The sequence below is a fragment of the Ovis canadensis genome, chromosome 3 (assembly GCF_042477335.2).
Source record: "Ovis canadensis isolate MfBH-ARS-UI-01 breed Bighorn chromosome 3, ARS-UI_OviCan_v2, whole genome shotgun sequence".
Lineage (NCBI taxonomy): Eukaryota > Metazoa > Chordata > Mammalia > Artiodactyla > Bovidae > Ovis > Ovis canadensis.
In genome coordinates, this window is record NC_091247.1 from 34,463,460 (window position 1) to 34,481,002 (window position 17,543).

The 17,543-nt window shown below is 51.6% G+C and overlaps 3 protein-coding genes across 10 annotated transcripts; 1 reads left to right on the forward strand and 2 right to left on the reverse strand.

Moving 5' to 3' along the window:
- Positions 1 to 3,087: 3,087 nt before the first annotated feature.
- Positions 3,088 to 8,663, reverse strand: EIF2B4 (eukaryotic translation initiation factor 2B subunit delta). 6 transcript variants are annotated; one of them, XM_069580305.1, is made up of 13 exons: positions 7,546 to 8,663; positions 7,122 to 7,165; positions 6,665 to 6,800; positions 6,279 to 6,485; positions 5,930 to 6,012; positions 5,640 to 5,731; positions 5,290 to 5,404; positions 5,014 to 5,090; positions 4,720 to 4,822; positions 4,361 to 4,488; positions 4,045 to 4,222; positions 3,457 to 3,637; positions 3,088 to 3,331 (listed from the first exon to the last, which is right to left on the reverse strand). In XM_069580305.1, exons 1-13 carry the CDS (start codon positions 7,574 to 7,576, stop codon positions 3,132 to 3,134), a joined length of 1,575 nt encoding a protein of 524 aa, XP_069436406.1. In that variant the 5' UTR covers positions 7,577 to 8,663; the 3' UTR covers positions 3,088 to 3,131. The 6 variants fall into 6 exon arrangements, with proteins under 6 accessions (XP_069436406.1, XP_069436407.1, XP_069436409.1 ...); XM_069580306.1 differs by having other exon boundaries at positions 6,279 to 6,482; positions 7,546 to 8,633; XM_069580308.1 differs by having other exon boundaries at positions 5,290 to 5,378; positions 7,546 to 7,685.
- Positions 7,706 to 13,640, forward strand: SNX17 (sorting nexin 17). Its single transcript, XM_069580315.1, has 15 exons — positions 7,706 to 8,012; positions 8,475 to 8,549; positions 9,550 to 9,667; positions 10,289 to 10,353; positions 10,636 to 10,746; positions 10,861 to 10,951; positions 11,110 to 11,197; positions 11,443 to 11,512; positions 11,802 to 11,894; positions 11,990 to 12,193; positions 12,326 to 12,451; positions 12,616 to 12,693; positions 12,820 to 12,894; positions 12,992 to 13,033; positions 13,127 to 13,640. The coding sequence occupies exons 1-15, from the start codon at positions 7,950 to 7,952 to the stop codon at positions 13,238 to 13,240; spliced, it is 1,413 nt and encodes a 470-aa protein (XP_069436416.1). The 5' UTR covers positions 7,706 to 7,949; the 3' UTR covers positions 13,241 to 13,640.
- Positions 13,641 to 13,746: 106 nt separating this feature from the next.
- ZNF513 (zinc finger protein 513) lies at positions 13,747 to 17,333 on the reverse strand. 3 transcript variants are annotated; one of them, XM_069580313.1, is made up of 4 exons: positions 17,258 to 17,333; positions 16,569 to 16,730; positions 15,009 to 15,596; positions 13,747 to 14,918 (listed from the first exon to the last, which is right to left on the reverse strand). In XM_069580313.1, the coding sequence occupies exons 2-4, from the start codon at positions 16,591 to 16,593 to the stop codon at positions 14,092 to 14,094; spliced, it is 1,440 nt and encodes a 479-aa protein (XP_069436414.1). In that variant the 5' UTR covers positions 16,594 to 16,730; positions 17,258 to 17,333; the 3' UTR covers positions 13,747 to 14,091. The 3 variants fall into 3 exon arrangements, with proteins under 3 accessions (XP_069436414.1, XP_069436413.1, XP_069436415.1); XM_069580312.1 differs by having other exon boundaries at positions 16,974 to 17,287; XM_069580314.1 differs by lacking the exon at positions 17,258 to 17,333 and adding an exon at positions 16,846 to 16,925.
- Positions 17,334 to 17,543: the final 210 nt, after the last annotated feature.

The following is a 17,543-nucleotide window of genomic DNA, read 5'->3' on the forward strand; positions in this document are numbered from 1 at the left end:
ATGTATAGGGTATAGTGAAGAGTCTTTTCCACTTCTCTCTCCAGTCTCCCAGACCACATCTACCTAGGCAGTTTCTTGTTACAAGTCCAAGACATTTTCTGTATTTATACTCATGCAAATACATATACATCTTTCCCCATTTTAATTCAAACAGCATCCAAGTTGTCCTGCACCTTACTTTTAACTGAGTGTACCTTGGAGACTATTCCATTGCTATACATAAAAACCTTCCTTATTGTTATTTCTTGTGTGTGCTCAGTTGTTAAGTCGTGTCCAACTCTTCGAGACCCTGTAGACTGTAGCCCACCGGGCTCCTCTGTTCATGGGACTTCCCAGGCGAGAAATACTTGAGTGGATTTCCCATTTCCTTCTCTAAGGAATCTTCCTGATGCAGGGATAGAACCTGTAGTCTCCTGCATTGGTATGCAGATTCTTTACCACAAAGTCACCTGGGAAGCCCCTATGATTGCTTAGTATGTAATTATATAAATGTAGTGTTAGTTCTTATTATTAATGGGTATCTAGGTGGTTTCCAGTCTTTTGCTATTACAAACAATGCTGCTCTATGTGTTAGTGCAAGTTCATGTTTCTGAGACACAATGAAGCCAAACAAACTGAAACGGAATTTGGAACAAAAAAAAAGGTTTACTGCAGGGCCATACAAGGAGCTGAGTGGCTCATGCCTAAAAGCCCTGAACGCCCCAAAAGGTTTCAACTGTGTGCTCATGGTAGTTAACATCTTACATCTGTTGGAGAGGGAAGATTTTTTACATCTGCAAAACAACTTGGGAAATGTGCATCAAATACTACTATTGAGTTACCTGAGAGGAGCTGAAGCAGAGGATGCAGGGGAAAGGCTGTGTGGGAAGGTCCCATGGTGTCCTGCTCTGTTACATATGGACTTCCCTGTTGGTCCAATGGTTAAGACTCCCTGCTTCCACTGTAGGGGCACGCCTCACAGGGGCCAAAAGGGGGGACAATAAGATGCTGCTGTAAATAACCTTGTATCTAAGTTACTTCATATGTATAAATTCCTAGAAGCAGAATTGCTGGACCAAAATTTAGGTGCACTTGTGGTTTTGATTGATGGGCAGTCTTTTTTTACTGATCTGATTCTCCATCTCTAATCTCTACCAGTTAGCTTTCTAAAGCACAGAGCTGATCCTGTTGAACCTCTGCTTAATTTTGATGATTGAGTGGTATGCTCAATTTAAAAAAAAAAATGAATTCATGATTTTTATAGAGAAAACGCAAAAATTCAACAACTTCTCACTGCATGGCATTGGAAGTAACTAGTGATCAATTCCTGAAAATTGACAATTTAACAAATTAAGCATTGATCTTGCCTTTCCAGTATGAATTAGTAATTCAGAATAGTAACTGATGACTAATGCTGAAGCTGAAGCTCCAATACTTTGGCCACTTGATGCAAAGAACTGACTCATTGGAAAAGACCCTGATGCTGGGAAAGATTGAAGGCATGAGGAAAAGGGGATGACAGACAGAGGATGAGATGGTTGGATGGCATCACCAACTCAATGACCATGAGTTTGATCAAGTTCCAGGAGTTGGTAATAGACAGGGAAGCCTGGCATGCTGCAGTCCATGGGGTCGCAAAGAGTCGGACACGACTTAGCAACTGAAATGAACTGATGAGAGAGAGTTCTTTATAGAAGATTATCAGCTACTAAGCATGGAATGATGTAATTAGGGAAAAAATTTACCATGTTGCATCCTCTAATGAAATAATTCAGGCAACAAAAAAGACATAATAACCACAGATAATGTATGGATCCTGATTCAACTGTAAAAAGCCACTTTTGAGACAATGAAGGAAATTTGATTATGGATTAGACAAAGATAGTAAGAATAATAAGTATAATAACATGGTAAGTTTCCATATTTTTTAGAGATATGCTGATGTTTGGAGGAGTGAAATGATATAATGACTGGGATTTGGTCTAACGCAACTTCAGCAAGGAAAAAAAAAACAGAAAGCATTCATGGGAAATCTTGATAATTACTGCATTTGGTGAGGGGGATTCTTCGTATAGTTCACTGTACTTCTATGCTACTTGAAATTTTTCAATAACACACACACATATACACACACAAAACGGATGACTCTTGTTTTTTTAGGCTAACCATAATGGTCAGACTCTCACCATCTGAACCTAATCCAACCTATGTTAACAGCTTTATCACTAATTCTCCACATAAGCCTCCATTCTAGCTTTACCTCATGACTTGACAATTTGGAACTAGCTGATCATTTTAAGGCCTATTCTGTAGTCTAAGTTATTTCCTCTGCTGATCTGCCTTCTCATCCTTTTTCCAATTGGGAAATTTCTTCTCCTTCAAGGCCCAGGTCAGATGTTAGCTGTGAAGTCTTGCCCAACCTCACTAGATCTCCTGAGTTGCTTCCAATGAACTCTGTTCATTACTACTAGTAGAATTTATCTCATACTGTAGATACCATGTGTCTTCCTCCATCATGATGAGTACTCCCTAACAGCACACAGCATAAAAATTAAAGGCACAGACTCTAGATCCAGAATGCCTGAGATCGCATGCCAGTTTACTTAGCATTACACTGGGCAAGTAACTTCAACTCTCTGTGCCTCAGTTTTCTCATCTGTAAAATCTTACTTCATAGGATGGTATGAATCTCTGTAAATGATAAGAAAGGGCCAACGGTTTCCAATACATGTTAACTACTGAGTACTAAGAATATATATTAATGTGTAAGATTATTTAATAAAATACCATTGTATTCATTTAACATTAATATAGTAACAACACTAAATACTAAGGATAGGACTCTTACTTGTCCTTATTGTATTGCTCCTTATATCTAGCTCAGTGTCTGGCACATAGATGCTCAATAAATGGTTGATGACTTGGGATAATTTTTGGTTTCCATGCTGACCTTCATTTTGGCCCCAAAGCACTGGCATGGACCTAATCACCTGAGAACATTTCCATTAAGGTTTGTCTAGAGGTTCGCAGCAGGTGCTAAAAGGGACTGGGGAGTCTTGACTCCTAAGTGGTGGTGATGCTAAAAAGGATAACAGGCAGCAGAGTTGCTAAGTGTAGGGAGTATGTCATTTATTGACCCTGTGTTCCGCCACTCACTGGTCACTACTCTTGACTCGTAGGACAACAGGTACAGAACTGCAAGGGATCATCCCCAGCTCTGTGATCACCAGGTCCACCAATTCTGGGGGGGTCACATCATAGACCAGATTCAACAACCGTAGGGATGAGTGGTTCTGCCAGTTAGCCAGGGCCACATGTTCTCCTCGCTCACACAGCAGATCATCAGGGTCATCTGCAATGGGAGGTGCACCCTTTTATGTACTTTTAAAACCTGAGTGGTAGTTCAACCTCCCTTCTCCCTCCCAAATCTTCTCAGGTCCCCGGAACTTCCTCTTCTGCCCGCCTGGGCCTCCTTACCTAGCTCATTAGAAACAAAGGCATCAGTCTGCACACGCTCACAGAACTTGTATGTTTCACAGCAGACCAGCACTGGTACATTATGGGCCCGTGCCACCAGGGCCAGCTGTGCCGTCCCTACTCGGGACATCACAGACCCATTCGCCAGGAGAGCATGAGCTCCCAATAGCACCTTAGAAACCTATTTTGAAGAGTAGAGAGAAGGAAAAAAAAAAAAATCATGTGTGACCAATACAGAATAAGGTTTCCAACTCCTCCCAGGATAGCAACATTAAGACAATGAATAACAAATCATAATAATGGCCCTTGGAAAACACCTCACCACTGATTCACAGCACCACCCACAGGAAGACTAAACTGTGAAGTTACTTTTGTCTGGTTCCCTCGTGGTGGCTGGTAGTTTAATACAAGGTTCCTGTCATAGCTAGACATGCTGTGTAATGTGCTGGAGATGTTCTTCCTATTAGCTATCAACAAGGTTATAGAGTTTTAGGATTTCTAGGTAACTGCAATGTTGGGAAGGTGAGATTATGTCTACACTACTGTACCCTTTTACTCCACTTTGGAGTCCCTTTACTCTGCCCTCACCTCTGGGAGCACATAGGAAGCTGCAGGAATCAGCAGGTAGGAGGCAGGGACCCCAGCACGGACCAAAGAACGTAGCGTGTGCTTTCCCTCCAGCCGTGGCCGGCTGTCCACCACTACCACACGAAATTGCCGGCCCTCAGCCCAAGCCTCCTGAAGAATTTGTGATACCAGAGATGAGCTGGAGCGAAGGGAGAGGAGGATTCAGTTATAAATGTCACTGACTGATGGTCAGCTCATTACTAAAGGGCAAAGGGGCAGTCCCTTCTTCAGATCATTTCACTTCCCAGTTTTCTCAGTCGTAGGGTCTGGCCCATACCATCCATATACCAGGATCACATCTCCATTACTGATCTTCTTATAAGCAAAGCGTGAGATTGCCTGAGCTGCAAGCACAATCTTCTCTTTTATATATCTGTCAATAGCTGCTCGTAGTTCTGACTTGGCCTAATGGAGTAAGACACTTAAGAAACAAGAAATGGACATTTTTTCCTTTGATTATCATGCCAGATACTTGAACATATAACAATGAGACTAAAAGGGGCCCAGGTTAGACAGTCCAACCACCTCCTTAACCCCTGTCCAGGCAGACCAGATAGTTGCCCTTCCTGGGAGTCCCAAATATGTTTCCAGCTCCATCCTCCCATGCATGCCTTGCTCATGCCTCATACTCATCACCTCCTCTTCCCGCTTGGAGCTGCTCACACCCGTGATCTCCTTGTTAAGGAACTTGATGGCATTGTACATGCTCGCTGACAGGGGACGGCACTGAGTCAGGAAGCTACAACAACAACCACAACACCTTGCATCCATGCAATGCTTTACAGCTCACAAAGCTTTTACACTTAAAAACATCTTTTGAAAGAGAAGACAGAAAAATTAAAAACAGAGATAGAAGAGCAAGAAAAAGGCTTCAACAAAAGGACGGAACAAGGTAAAGAGTGGGAGCAGACGTGCAGTGGTCATCCTTACCTGAAGTAGGGCTTTAGTTTATTCACTAGGTCCCTTGACAATTCTTCATTGGGAGGTGTTGTGTAGTCCTGAATCACCTATAGGGTACACAAGTTGATTGGCAAAATGTCCCCTGAAAAAAGTCTTTGAAAGGGGGATAGGGTAAGCTTCTCTGAGGAGAGACTTCTAGGATGGTGTCATTTCATCTTCCCCTGGAGATGACTCTGGCTGAGAGAAGCTGGAGTAGTGTTGGGGAAGGTGAGGCTAGGTCATAAGAGGGAATAAGATGGGACATACCTGCTGCAAGGCACGAAGCAGGGCGATGCACCGGGCATTGGAGCCACTGACCAGGCCCTGGGAGTACTGCAGGCCGAGCCGCACCATGGCTGGGTGGATCACAGAGGATGGGATGCTGATGGGATGGCGGTGTCATACACTTTGCAAGGGAACTTGAGCACCTACAGCCCACCTGCCTCTGATGAAAATGAACCTCCTTCACTAGCACAGACACCCCCATTTCCTCAACAGTTCTGCCTTGTGTTTATACTTCTTTCCACAGATCCAACCTCCAGGTTCCAGTCATTTTGAAAACAGAATCACTAAAACTCCTCAGACTTAAAAGTTATGACAGTTTCATAAAATCCTACCTCATAAACTGGGTCAAAGAGTTTTGTCTGCTGTACTGGGGTAGGTGGGAGAAGAGACTGACTTTGGATCCATAATCCTTTCGTGTAGGAACCTTGACAAAACAAGAGGACAGGACCAAGGGCCCAGAGTTTAAAACTGTGGGATGATGCTGGGAAGGAAGACGACAGTGAGCCCGCTTTGACCCAAATACTCATCCTTTTCCAAGGTCTCACTTTGCCCCAAGCAACCTTCCTCTCTCTATTCCATCTCCCTAGGCTCTTTCTGGCCATACTCCAAACCCACTTCTTACCTGCTGTCGCTCTGGTTTTTTCACAAGCCTTCTCAGAAGTGTAGGGTCATCAACCTGACTATGCTCAGGTAGACGCTTCACTCCTAGAAGATAACAACATGTCTTCAAGACACTGTAGGTGATAAAGAGAAATCTACATTCAGGGCATAAGGGACATCAAGAGAAATTTGAGGCGGGGTAGAAAATTGGAGAAAAAATGTAGATGAAGAAACAGGGGTAGGAAGAGGCTGACGGGAGAACTGTGAACTCTGCGAACCAAGGTAAAAACTGGCAGCTGTTCTCTGGTGGGAAAGCCTCAGCTAATATAGGCCTTTGAATCAACGGAGATCTTGAAATGAAGGGACAATACCTGAGGGGGTTTCTCCAGCTGTGCTGGGGCAAGCTTGAGGAGGTGGCCCTCCTTGGTCCCCTTTTCTCGCCTGCTTCAGGGCCCGCTCAGCTTCTTGCTTGGCCCGCCGTTCAGCTCGAAGTTCAGCTTTACTCCTACCTGCTGGAACTTTCTCCTTGGCAGTGCCCAACTGACTGTCCGGTCCTGCCAGGTGTTTGGCTGGGCCTACTAAAGGTAGAAGAAGGAGGTGCCCGAGCCTCTTGGGCAGGTAAGTACTAGCTATGCCCCAACCAAAGCCTCTTTTCCTTTTCACTTGTTCAAATCAACTTTGTCCTGTCTCCCCCTCTTTTCTCCCACCACATCCCTTTACCAGCTTCACACCCCAGCCCTTTGAAAAGCCCCCGCACCTTGACACTGGGCTGCAGATACAGCGGAGCCAGTTTCTGCTTCTGCCCCCTTTTCCTCCTTCCGTTTCTTCTTCTGCTGTTTCTTTTCCTTCCGAAGCTGCAGCTTTTCTTCTTGGGTCATCTCCCTCCCCCCTGCCTAAGACACAGACACACAATACTGCTCTTCCCCAATAATTCCAAAAATGAATAAACACTACTGGATACTTACTAGACTCCCACACGGTCCCTAATCCTTCCTGAGTTTCACCAGCTCCTTGTTACAAGCTAAGAGCCCACAGGGATCGAAGTTTCTCCTTCAAGAGTCACACTACCATTAAGGCTGACAAAACTCTGTAAAAATCCGCTGCCTTTACCGAAAAATAAAGTGGAACGAGGATGGAGGCTGGGGCGGAATGAAGTTGATACAGGCTCCTGCGCACCGCCCGACAGGGTAGCTTGAGCGGGCACCCTCACTTACCCCAGGCCGAGGAGCAAGCTCCGCCTTCATCCCAGATCCCGAGTCTGCATCAGAAAACAGGGCACAAAGTGAACTAGAGAGGCTCCGGGAGGGTCTGGGGGGACTCGTACTCGGCACAGCTGGTTGCTGGCTCGGCATGACCAGAGCTCGGCTCCGCCACCAAGCGGGAGGTGAGCCTGGGATCCGCGTGGGGACGCAGTGCGCGGCCAGATCAAAGGGAAGCCGGGCGGGGGAAAGAAACGAGCACGCACTCTTCCCGGAGAAACAAGACGGTGCGCGGCGCAGTGCGTCCGAGGCGCTGCCGGCCAGAGTCCGTCGTGGCGCGGGAACCAAATGACGGGGCCCAGAGGGACCCAGGGCCCAGAAATAGCCGTCTGGAGCCGTTGGCTCACGTACTTATTTGTGCGCCCGGCCCTTCACTCACCCTCGCGAACAGCCACAGCCACGGTAGCCATCACCCTCCGTTCTAGGCTCCGCCCGCCGGGGTCACCGTGACTGGAGCGCCCCCTGGGTAGACACCCGTGGAGCGCAGCCTCAGGCCGACTACAAACCCCTGCGTGCACTGGGGCCCCGCCCCGGGCTACGGGTCGCGATAAGGGCCATCTCAATTTTAAGCTTCCAACCCTAGACTACAGTTCCCAGAATGCCAGGCGGCGCTGCGTCCCAGAGCGGACGTTCCCAGCCCTTCCCATCGCCGATCTCGCGCCCACCTCCACCCCCAAAAATGGCGAGCGAGACTGCGGGGACGCGCTGAGAAGCGGAGGCGAGCGTGCAAAGCCGCTGCGGCCCTCATAGTCCGGAGCCCGGCCGGGCCCTGCTGCAGGGAATATGCACTTTTCCATTCCTGAAACCGAGTCCCGCAGCGGGGACAGCGGCGGCTCCGCCTACGTGGTGAGGAGCGGCCGGAGCCCGATCGGGCAGGGGCGGGGATAACGGGCCGGAGCCTCTCCGAGCGGCCTCCGAGGTCTGGCTGCCAGCTTTCAGGCCTGGTCACAGGCCGCCGACTCCCGACGGCCTCGCTGGGAGCTTATATTACGTCTGAGATTCGTCCAGAGGTCGCCCCAGCTCCTGTAGGTCCTTTGTTCGGCCGCATCGCCTCCCTCGGCTGGGCCGCGGCTACTCTGGTGGGCGTCACTGGCCTCTTGGGGAAGAAGACTGCAGCCCGAGCGCTCGAGTGTGCCCCGACTGGTCCTTCTGCTTTGGGACCTGGCTCTGGGGGAGATAGACTGGCAATCCTCGGAAGATCTCGGCGCGTTCCTCAGCGCAGCTGTGCCAGGCCACTTCCGGCCAGGGTTCGCAAGGGGACCGCCCAGACCGCGACCCTAAAATGCTTGCCTGCTTTTGTGTCCTCAGGCCTATAACATTCACGTGAATGGAGTCCTGCACTGTCGGGTGCGCTACAGCCAGCTCCTGGGGCTGCACGAGCAGGTGGGACTGGCACCCCTGCCTTGAGGCAGCGTCAAGCCCTATCCTCCACCTGGGCACCAGCGTCTCCATTTCCCGCCTCGTCTCTTATCCGTAGGCTGTAGTTCCCTTTTAATCACAGCCGCAGGGGAGGATTTAGTGCTTTGTCTGGTCTTGTGACATTTCCGGGGAACTCCCTAGGAAGCTTAATGTCTGCCACTCTAACCACCCCTGTCTATACTCCCATTCTCCTTCCTGCTTCTCTGCCCCGTCTTACACAGCCTGTACCCTGCCTGTGCCTGTGCATGGAGAGATCGCCCACCCTTCCCCCTCGGCTGCCAAAGCACTTTCCTTCTGTCAGCTGAGCTGCAACTTGAAATTCTTTTCCCGATTCATACAAACCGTTCATCAGTTTGGGTCTATGTTCCTTGATGCACCTGAGTGGGTGTAGCTGTTCCAGTTATCCTGTGTCTGTGATGTACTGTTTCTGTTCTCATCACCAGATTGTGAGCTCTGTATTTAATTCAGTAGAGTCTTGATTCTACTGATAACTAGTTGTGCAACCCTGAGCAAGCTGCCTGATTTCTTTGGGCCTCAGCTACTCCAACTGAAAAATGGATTCATTGATCTGCAGTGTACCTTTAAATCCTAAGATTGTTTTGTGAATATACTTAGCTATGATTGTGCACATAAACTCTCATTACAAAACCCTTTGCTTCCTGTAGGGGTTCAGTGAATACAGCCTTGCTAGATAATCAAGGGGCTCACTAGGCCCTGGCCCTATAGAAACCCTTCCCACCCTATGAAGGGGCTGACTTGCACACTGTAAGATTGGAAAGGACATATATCTAGGATAGAGGAATGGCTGCCCCTGCCAAAGGAATCATTTCCTGGGTGAACAGGGTCGGTAGGGGAGCAGTGATTGAGGAAAAGGAAGGGGAGCCCAAGAGAACATTATGAATGTGGATTGCCTCTTGTCACTTGTGATGTTTATGTAAAGAGTTATATCTCTTTCTCCAAATAGCTTCGGAAGGAATATGGGGCAAATGTGCTTCCTGCGTTTCCCCCAAAGAAGCTTTTCTCTCTGACACCTGCTGAGGTGGAACAGAGGAGGGAGCAGTTAGAGAAGTACATGCAAGCTGGTGAGTGGCTCGAGGGAACAGAGGCTGACTCTGTTGAGGATTATGGGGAGAGTCAAAACAGCTGATTCTGTAGAAGGCCCTGCTGGGAAGCCTCTTGTTTGATTTAGTAAGCAAAAGTAAATAACATGTAAATATGCTCTAGCATCTGGGTACCAGAAAAGCAGTTTTGGCCCTGACATCTGTAAGAAGTACTAATACTAAACAGTCTTAAAGCATTTTTAGTTAGTGGGGAAAACTTCATACTTCATTTGTGTTTGATGTGCTTTAGATGAACATTAAGTTCTGTAGGCAGTACTTAACTAGATGGTAGCTAAAGGTAGGGCAGGTGGGGAGTTTATGCAGGGGACTTCCCTGGCAATCCAGTGGTTAAGACTGCACTTCCAAGGCTGATGGTGCCGGTTTGATCTCTGGTCGGGAACCCAAGATCCCACATACTGCATGGTCAGCCAAAAAATAAAAATTAAGTTAAAGAAATTATGCAAACAGTGAGTGGGGTGAGGCCAGCTGGAAGATGTGATAGGCCACCATCAGCCAAGGAAAGGGAGCCTACCAAGAAGAGAACTGGAAGGAGCCAAGAGGAGACCGTTAAGTTACTAGAACATCATTCTCTTGTCCCCACAGTTCGACAAGACCCATTGCTTGGGAGCAGTGAGACCTTCAATAGTTTCCTGCGTCGGGCACAGCAGGTAAGGCCTTGGGGGACCAAGATTTAAGGTTGAAGCACTTTCCTTTAGGGCCACCACATTTTAATCAGGTCAGTACAGAGGAGTTATTCTGGCACCGTTTCATGGAAGGGGGCTTCTGCTGTACCGGTGAAATTATGGAAACACAGCTTATAATTAAGCAGCTGAGAATAAAGGCACTGGAGGGACCTAGAAATACATAGTTGGGAAGGGGTCAGAGCTGGACACTGGGTGTGGTTAACAAGGAGGTGCTCCCATTCCATTCCCATGTTTTTTCACAACCAGGAGACACAGCAGGTCCCCACAGAAGAGGTCTCTTTGGAGGTGCTGCTCAGCAATGGGCAGAAAGTTCTGGTCAATGTGCTAACTTCAGATCAGACTGAGGATGTCCTGGAGGTGAGGCACTTCTGCACTGGTCTTCCTTCCCCTGTGCCCCCTGCACTCCTTCCCAGGCTTAAGATGATTAGAACCACCCCATTTGAGGACCTGTACTTCCTTCCTTGTCCCCAGGCTGTGGCTGCAAAGCTGGATCTTCCAGATGACTTGATTGGCTACTTCAGTCTCTTTCTAGTTCGAGAAAAAGAGGATGGAGCCTTTTCATGTGAGTTTCTCTGGACTTTACAACTTCCCTCTGTTTCAAGTAGTAAATTTGCCTCCCTGTCTCCCCCAAGAATGTGGCAGGCATTTCCCCAGGGCTTCCCCTCTTGCTTTCCCTCCCCTGAGTCTTGACATTTTCTTTTTTTTTTTTTAAACCCATAGTTGTACGGAAGTTGCAAGAGTTTGAGCTGCCTTATGTATCTGTTACCAGTCTTCGGAGTCAAGAGTATAAGATTGTGCTAAGGAAGAGGTCAGGGGTGGGCTGGGAGGAGGGAGAGAGTGCTGGGTTGGATTACGGGGCCATGTATTGAGACAGAGTGACCTGGGCAAGGGGGTAGTGCTGGGTTTTTCTACTAGGCCTCCAAAGCTTCCTCTGACTTTATCACCCTTCACCCCATAGTTCCACATTGCTCCCGTTTTGCCCCCCTTTCCTTTCTACCTCTTGCCTTCTCTCAGCTTAGCCCCATTACCCCTTTCCACCCCTTGGCCTCACAGTTATTGGGACTCTGCCTATGATGACGATGTCATGGAGAACCGGGTTGGCCTGAACCTGCTTTATGCTCAGGTGAGCTTGGAGCTGCCTCAGAACCCTTCCCCTGAGCTGGTGTCCCACTCTGCCGAGAAAGCTCCTTTCGTGTTTTTACTTGCCAATTCAAGGGGAAGTTCCTAGCATACTCTGAGGGCATCTGGCACAGCCTGTACTCTCCCTGCTTTGTAAGCTGATTGGTCAAGAATACTCACTGCAAAGAGCTGGCTCAGATGTGGGGCTAGGGGTCAGGCTGGACAGAGGTAACTGGACACTTTCTTTGGACCTCTGACTGGGAGCAGCCCCTCACACCGTGTCTCCACTGTAGACGGTAGCAGACATTGAGCATGGTTGGATCCTGGTCACCAAGGAGCAGCACCGGCAGCTCAAATCACTGCAGGAGAAGGTCTCCAAGAAGGAGGTGAGCCTTACCTCCCCGTCTCCCTCCAAGGGGTTGCTTCCTCTGGGCGGTCCTGCTTCCCCTCCTGACTCGCCCCCATGGTGACTGGGTTTCAGTTCCTGCGACTGGCCCAGACACTGCGGCACTACGGCTACCTGCGCTTCGATGCCTGTGTGGCTGACTTCCCAGAAAAGGACTGTCCGGTGGTGGTGAGCGCAGGCAACAGTGAGCTCAGCCTCCAGCTCCGCCTGCCTGGCCAGCAACTCCGTGAAGGCTCCTTCCGGGTCACCCGCATGCGGTGCTGGCGGGTCACCTCCTCTGTGAGTTGGGGTAGGAGGGGGAGGCCTTTGGGATGGAGGCCTGGCAAGCCTTGAGCTTCAGGAATAGGCTGGAGTAGGTCAAGGCAAGTCTCTCAGGCTGAGAACGAACTCAACCTGATTCCCCTTCTCCAGGTGCCACTGCCCAGTGGAGGCACAAGCAGCCCCGGCCGGGGCCGGGGTGAGGTGCGCCTGGAACTGGCTTTTGAATACCTCATGAGCAAGGACCGGCTACAGTGGGTTACCATCACCAGCCCCCAGGTGTGAGCCCACCCTCAGACCTCCTCTGGAGCCCATTGCACCGTCTCTCTTAGATACCCAAGTCTAGGGCTTCCAGGACTCCATGTGAGTGGGAGCCCTTGTCCTAGGGGTTCTGGGCTCAGGGTGACCACTCTAGTCAGGCTGAGCTCTCCCCTTGCCCTCAGGCTATCATGATGAGTATCTGCTTGCAGTCCATGGTAGATGAACTGATGGTGAAGAAATCTGGCGGCAGTATCAGGAAGGTATGCGGTGGCTGTGCTCTCCCTGCCTTTTGTCCTAGGGCTGACGCTTCTGAGAGGGAGGGGAAGGCTCAGGATTCCCATGGGAGTGATCCTGCCCTTAGCAGTGCCTCACGTCTCCATCCCCAGATGCTGCGGCGGCGGGTGGGGGGCACCCTGAGACGCTCAGAGAGCCAGCAAGCCGTGAAGTCACCACCATTGCTTGTAAGTACTGCTCCCTGATCGGTGCCCCAGCCCCCAGCCCCCAGCTTTGCCTGACCTCCCCACGAGCTCTCTGATGCTGCTGTCTCCTCTTCTCCAGGAGTCACCGGACGCCAGCCGGGAGTCCATGGTCAAACTCTCAGTGAGTTTCCCACAAGGCTTGGCGAGGTTGGTGTTTGTAGGGGATCTCAGGGAGGCTCAAGCCCTCTGACCCCCAACCCTGCCTTTATTCCAGAGCAAGCTGAGTGCTGTGAGCCTGCGGGGGATTGGCACTCCCGGTACAGATGCCAGTGCCAGTGATGTCCATGGCAATTTTGCCTTCGAGGGCATTGGAGACGAGGACCTGTGATCTCCAGCACTCGGATGTCTGCCCTCTGCCCTGGGAGAATGTTCAGAAACTTGCCCTGTGCCTGTATCCCGCCCTGCCCCCCAGACATGGGGCATTTTCCTTTCTCTTGTTCCCTTTTCTCCTCTCAGCCAGGGACCTCCTAACCCAGCTCCTCCTCCCCCTCCCCCCCATCCTGGGGCTGGCTACACAAAGGATCGCCCAGAGCTGGCCCTCAATGCCAAATTAGCATTTAGTATTTTGCACAAAGTCCACGGGACCATGGCTACCTGCCTGGGGAGGAACCACAGTTCCCTTCAGGCTGCTTCTGGCTTCTCAGGGCCATGAGCCAAGGGGATGGGCAGAGGTCTGTGTACGGTCTGGCCCAGCTCCCCATCATTAAACTCAGCCTGATTGCTGCCTACCTCTGGTTCCCTCTCTGCCCCTGCTCCCCCCATCACAGCACACACTGCTGTGCTAAGGGTGAGCCTGAGCCGTGCTTGTCACTGCCAACTCAGCATAGACATGGCTTTGTTAGTGTTTCCTTTATTATAAAGCACTGAAATAAGTTAAATAAACAGGTGTGAGGCTGGACAGTCCCCCAGCCAGTTCCTCCACTGCCCCTGGGAGCAGTGGAGATGAATACAGGGCCCTTCTCACTGAGCTTATGAAGTGCATCAGTCAAGGCAAGGCCCCCTGGTCCATATAGGTCCCCTGCCCATGGGGTTTGGGCTGGTCCATACAGTGCCTAGGTGAGTCAGTGTGGAGCCCCCTGGCCAGCGGGGGAGGAAGGAGAAGGTGGCTTCTGGTCCGTCTGTATAAAACACAGGAGGGTCAGGACTACTGCATGGAGCCCTGGGACAGAAGGACCTAGTTCAGGGTGAGTCTGTATGGAGAGCTCGGCTACTGGTGGCACCCAGGGCTGCCGGGCCCCGAGAGCTCAAAACGGGGGGAGGACTGTGAGGTGGGGCCCAGCCCTCAGAAGCAGAGAGGCCAGGCCCTCCCGCCCCTCCGTGGCCATGCACCTTTTGGTGGCGCTTGTAGTTGTCCCAGTGGCCCGTGGTATAGGCGCAGGTGGCACAGCGGAAGGGCTTCTCGCCTGTGTGCCGCAGCATGTGGCGTTTGAGGTTCATACTCTGATTGCAGCTGTAGTTGCAAAGGCTGCACCGAAAAGGTTTGTCCCCAGAGTGGATCCGACCATGACGTTTGAGGTTGGCCAGGTTACCACAGGCATAGGGGCAGAGGGGGCACTTGTAGGGTTTCTCTCCTGTGTGGACACGCTGGTGCCGTTTCAGGTTGTCCAGGTGAGCAGAGGCGTAGGGACAACGGGCACAGCGGAAGGGCTTCTCACCACTGTGCGTCTTCATGTGCCGAGCCAAGTGGTTGGGATAATGAGTGGCAAAGGGGCAGAGGCTGCAGGCGAAGCCTTTGTCACTGGGGCCCTGGGGTCCCCCACTGGCACCACCTCCAGTCTCTCCTCGCATGCAGCGCCCACACGTGCCTGCTGCCAGCCGACTGCCCTCCCCCTCCTCCAGCTCTTGCCCACAGTTCCGGCAGGTCCAAGGGAACAGCAGCTCTGGCAGTGGTTCTGACCCAGTCCCACACAGGCCTTCCCCTTCACCCCGCAGCTGCCCACAGTCCGGCAGGAAACTGGCACCGCCTGGTGACACATGGAGGCTCAGATCTGGAAGCAGCAGGGCATCTGTGGGGACAATGACACCTGGGCTATGAATGCAGGTACCCCCTAAGGCCACCCACCCATGTCCCAGGTTCTTTAGTCCTGGCTTTTTACCTTCGGGTCGCCGAGGCACTGTCCCCTCCTGCTCTGTGGGACTGGGAGGCCGGGCAGGACGTGGAGCACAGCAGCGGAAGCCACAGGTCGGGCAGGGAGGAGTGGGGGGCCCTGCATGGGTGCGCTGATGCCGCCTCAGGTTGCCCAGGCTGCTGCAGGCAAAGGGGCAGTGGGGACAGCGGTAGGGCTTCTCGCCAGTGTGGGTGCGGGTGTGTCGTGTCAGGTTGACGAGCTGGGCTGAGGCGTAGGGGCAGCGGCCACAGCGGAATGGCTTCTCCCCGCTGTGTGTCTGCATGTGCCGCTTCAGGTGGCTCGAGTAGTGGGACACGAAGGCGCAGAGGCGGCATGAGTACAGTAGCCGTGGGGGCAGCGGGGGCCCCCCACCCGGTCCTCCTGCCCCACAACACGGCCCCTCACCTGTGGGCCCCCCACACAGCTGGCAGGCTGGGCCTGGCCTCTCACCCCTGGCCTCCCCTGGACCCCTGGCTGGCTCCTCAACTTCACTCTCCGCACTTAGTGCGCGGCCGCCCCCAGACTCGTCGTCGCTCAGCCCGTAGGGAAGCCCAGGCCTGGCCCCCAGAGAGTCTCCTGGTGAGACAGACAGGAGAAGAGACATCAACACAGCAGAACCAGACTCAAAACTCCCTCCTTGTCACTTGTAGCCTCACCACTTGCTGGGCTCCACCCTTCAATTCAGTGACCCTAAACATTGAACATGAATTAGCTACCTCTGAGCCTGGACTAACCCAGTGATGACAAGAGTTGTATATTGGTCCACGAAATGGAAAAAAAGGTGTGGTTCACAGTGGACCACCGATTGAAATCAATCAACAATTACGTAATTCTTGGGATAAGAAAGCAAAAATACACAAGGCAGAGGCCGGAGACGTTTTTCTAATTCATCCACCAGTGGGGACTCAGTTTTTAATTTATAATCAGCTTCATACTACCTCAAGAGGCAAAATTTGGAGAGAAGAAGCAAAGTAATGCATGTAATGCTACTTCTAAGCCTAAAGGGTGGATTCCGTTTTATGTGGATTCCTTCAGTGACTTTCAAAAGCAACTTCCAGAATTGGCATTAAGTGGATAGGTAGTGCAGCAACTTAGGATGGGGTGATGCTAAGATCACAGGGAAGACTGTGAAGGATATTTGAGGGTAGAGGTTAAAACCTCAGTACAAAAGGAGTTTATGTTGCAGGTGAAATGGAGTTATAAGTACCAGCATGAATGAGGTTGCTTCCCTAAACCTCTTTAAACTCTTAATGAATGAATGGGCTAGGGAGCAAGACAAGGTTATTAAAAGGGCATTTACTTGTAATCAGTTGCTTTTTGTGATTCCTCCACTGTACTATTCATAACATCTTTGAACCAGGCCCCAAAACTTCACCTCAGCAAAGTGAAGGACCATCAGACAAATGAAGAAATCTAGCTCAAATCTAAACTTACACTAAACCCGTCGCACTGGCAGGAAAGCATGTTTTGCTCACAAGCACTAAACCTAACCCGCCTTCTAAAGGCTGAGATTCCAGTGGCCACTTCCTTAAGTGCCCCCAAACCCACCTTCAGAGTCTCTCTCGAAGCCCATGAGCTGGTCGCTGTTGCGGTCACCTTCCTCCTCTTCCTCTTCCTCCTCTTCTTCAAACTCCAGATCCTGGCCTAGCAGCAAATCACTCTCCAATACCAGGGCCCCGGGTCCTTCGTCGAGGGAGTCTTCGGTATCCACTGAAGAGGGGAGGGGGCTTGTAGATTCTCCCTCAGGAACCGAGCCCATCATCCGCACCCGGGGAGCCAACCCTCACAGACCGTACTTCCCGCACTCGCAGACCCTCTCGGGTACCTTGATGGGAAGCTAGGAGTCCCAGATCGCCCACCCCATCCCTCAGGAGTCGCCCTCCACCCAGACCCGAACCCTCGCCACTGACCCCACCCCCGCTCCTCCCCACCCCACGGCCCCTGACCCCTGACCTTTGACCCCCTCGCATTTCACGGGCTGCGGGTGGCTTTGCTTCCTTCGGGGCATCGTGACCGGCTCCAGCCCGACGCGCCTCCGGCCTGCGGCCGCCCGGCCCCGCCCTCCCAATTCGGCCCGCCCGCCCTTCCTCTCAGGGCCCGCAGGCAGCCCCCATACAGCGGCGCGGGCCCCGGGCAGCCCCCGGCCCTGGCCCCGGCGCCCAGCTCAGGCCGCTCCCGCCGCCGCCGCCGCGTCCATTCATGGAGCCCCCTACCCCCCTACGGACACCAGCTGGTACCTCCGTACTCGCTTCCGCTTCCGCTGCCGCAGAGCCACACGGGACGCGTAGTCCGTGAAAAGTAACAGCAGCTAAAGCGTCCACAGTGTGACCAGGAAGTGATTGTGACGAAAGCAAGCGGAAGAGCCAATCAGGAGTCAGGTGGAACCTCGCCGGTAAGGAGGACAGGTCGAACCCTACCCCTAGGTTTTGAGTCTACCAGCCTTTGACTCCTTGCAGGAGGAACAAGGAAATCATTCCTAACTCTAGGAGGCAGTGAGAATGAGCCGCGACGGCAGGCTAGCCT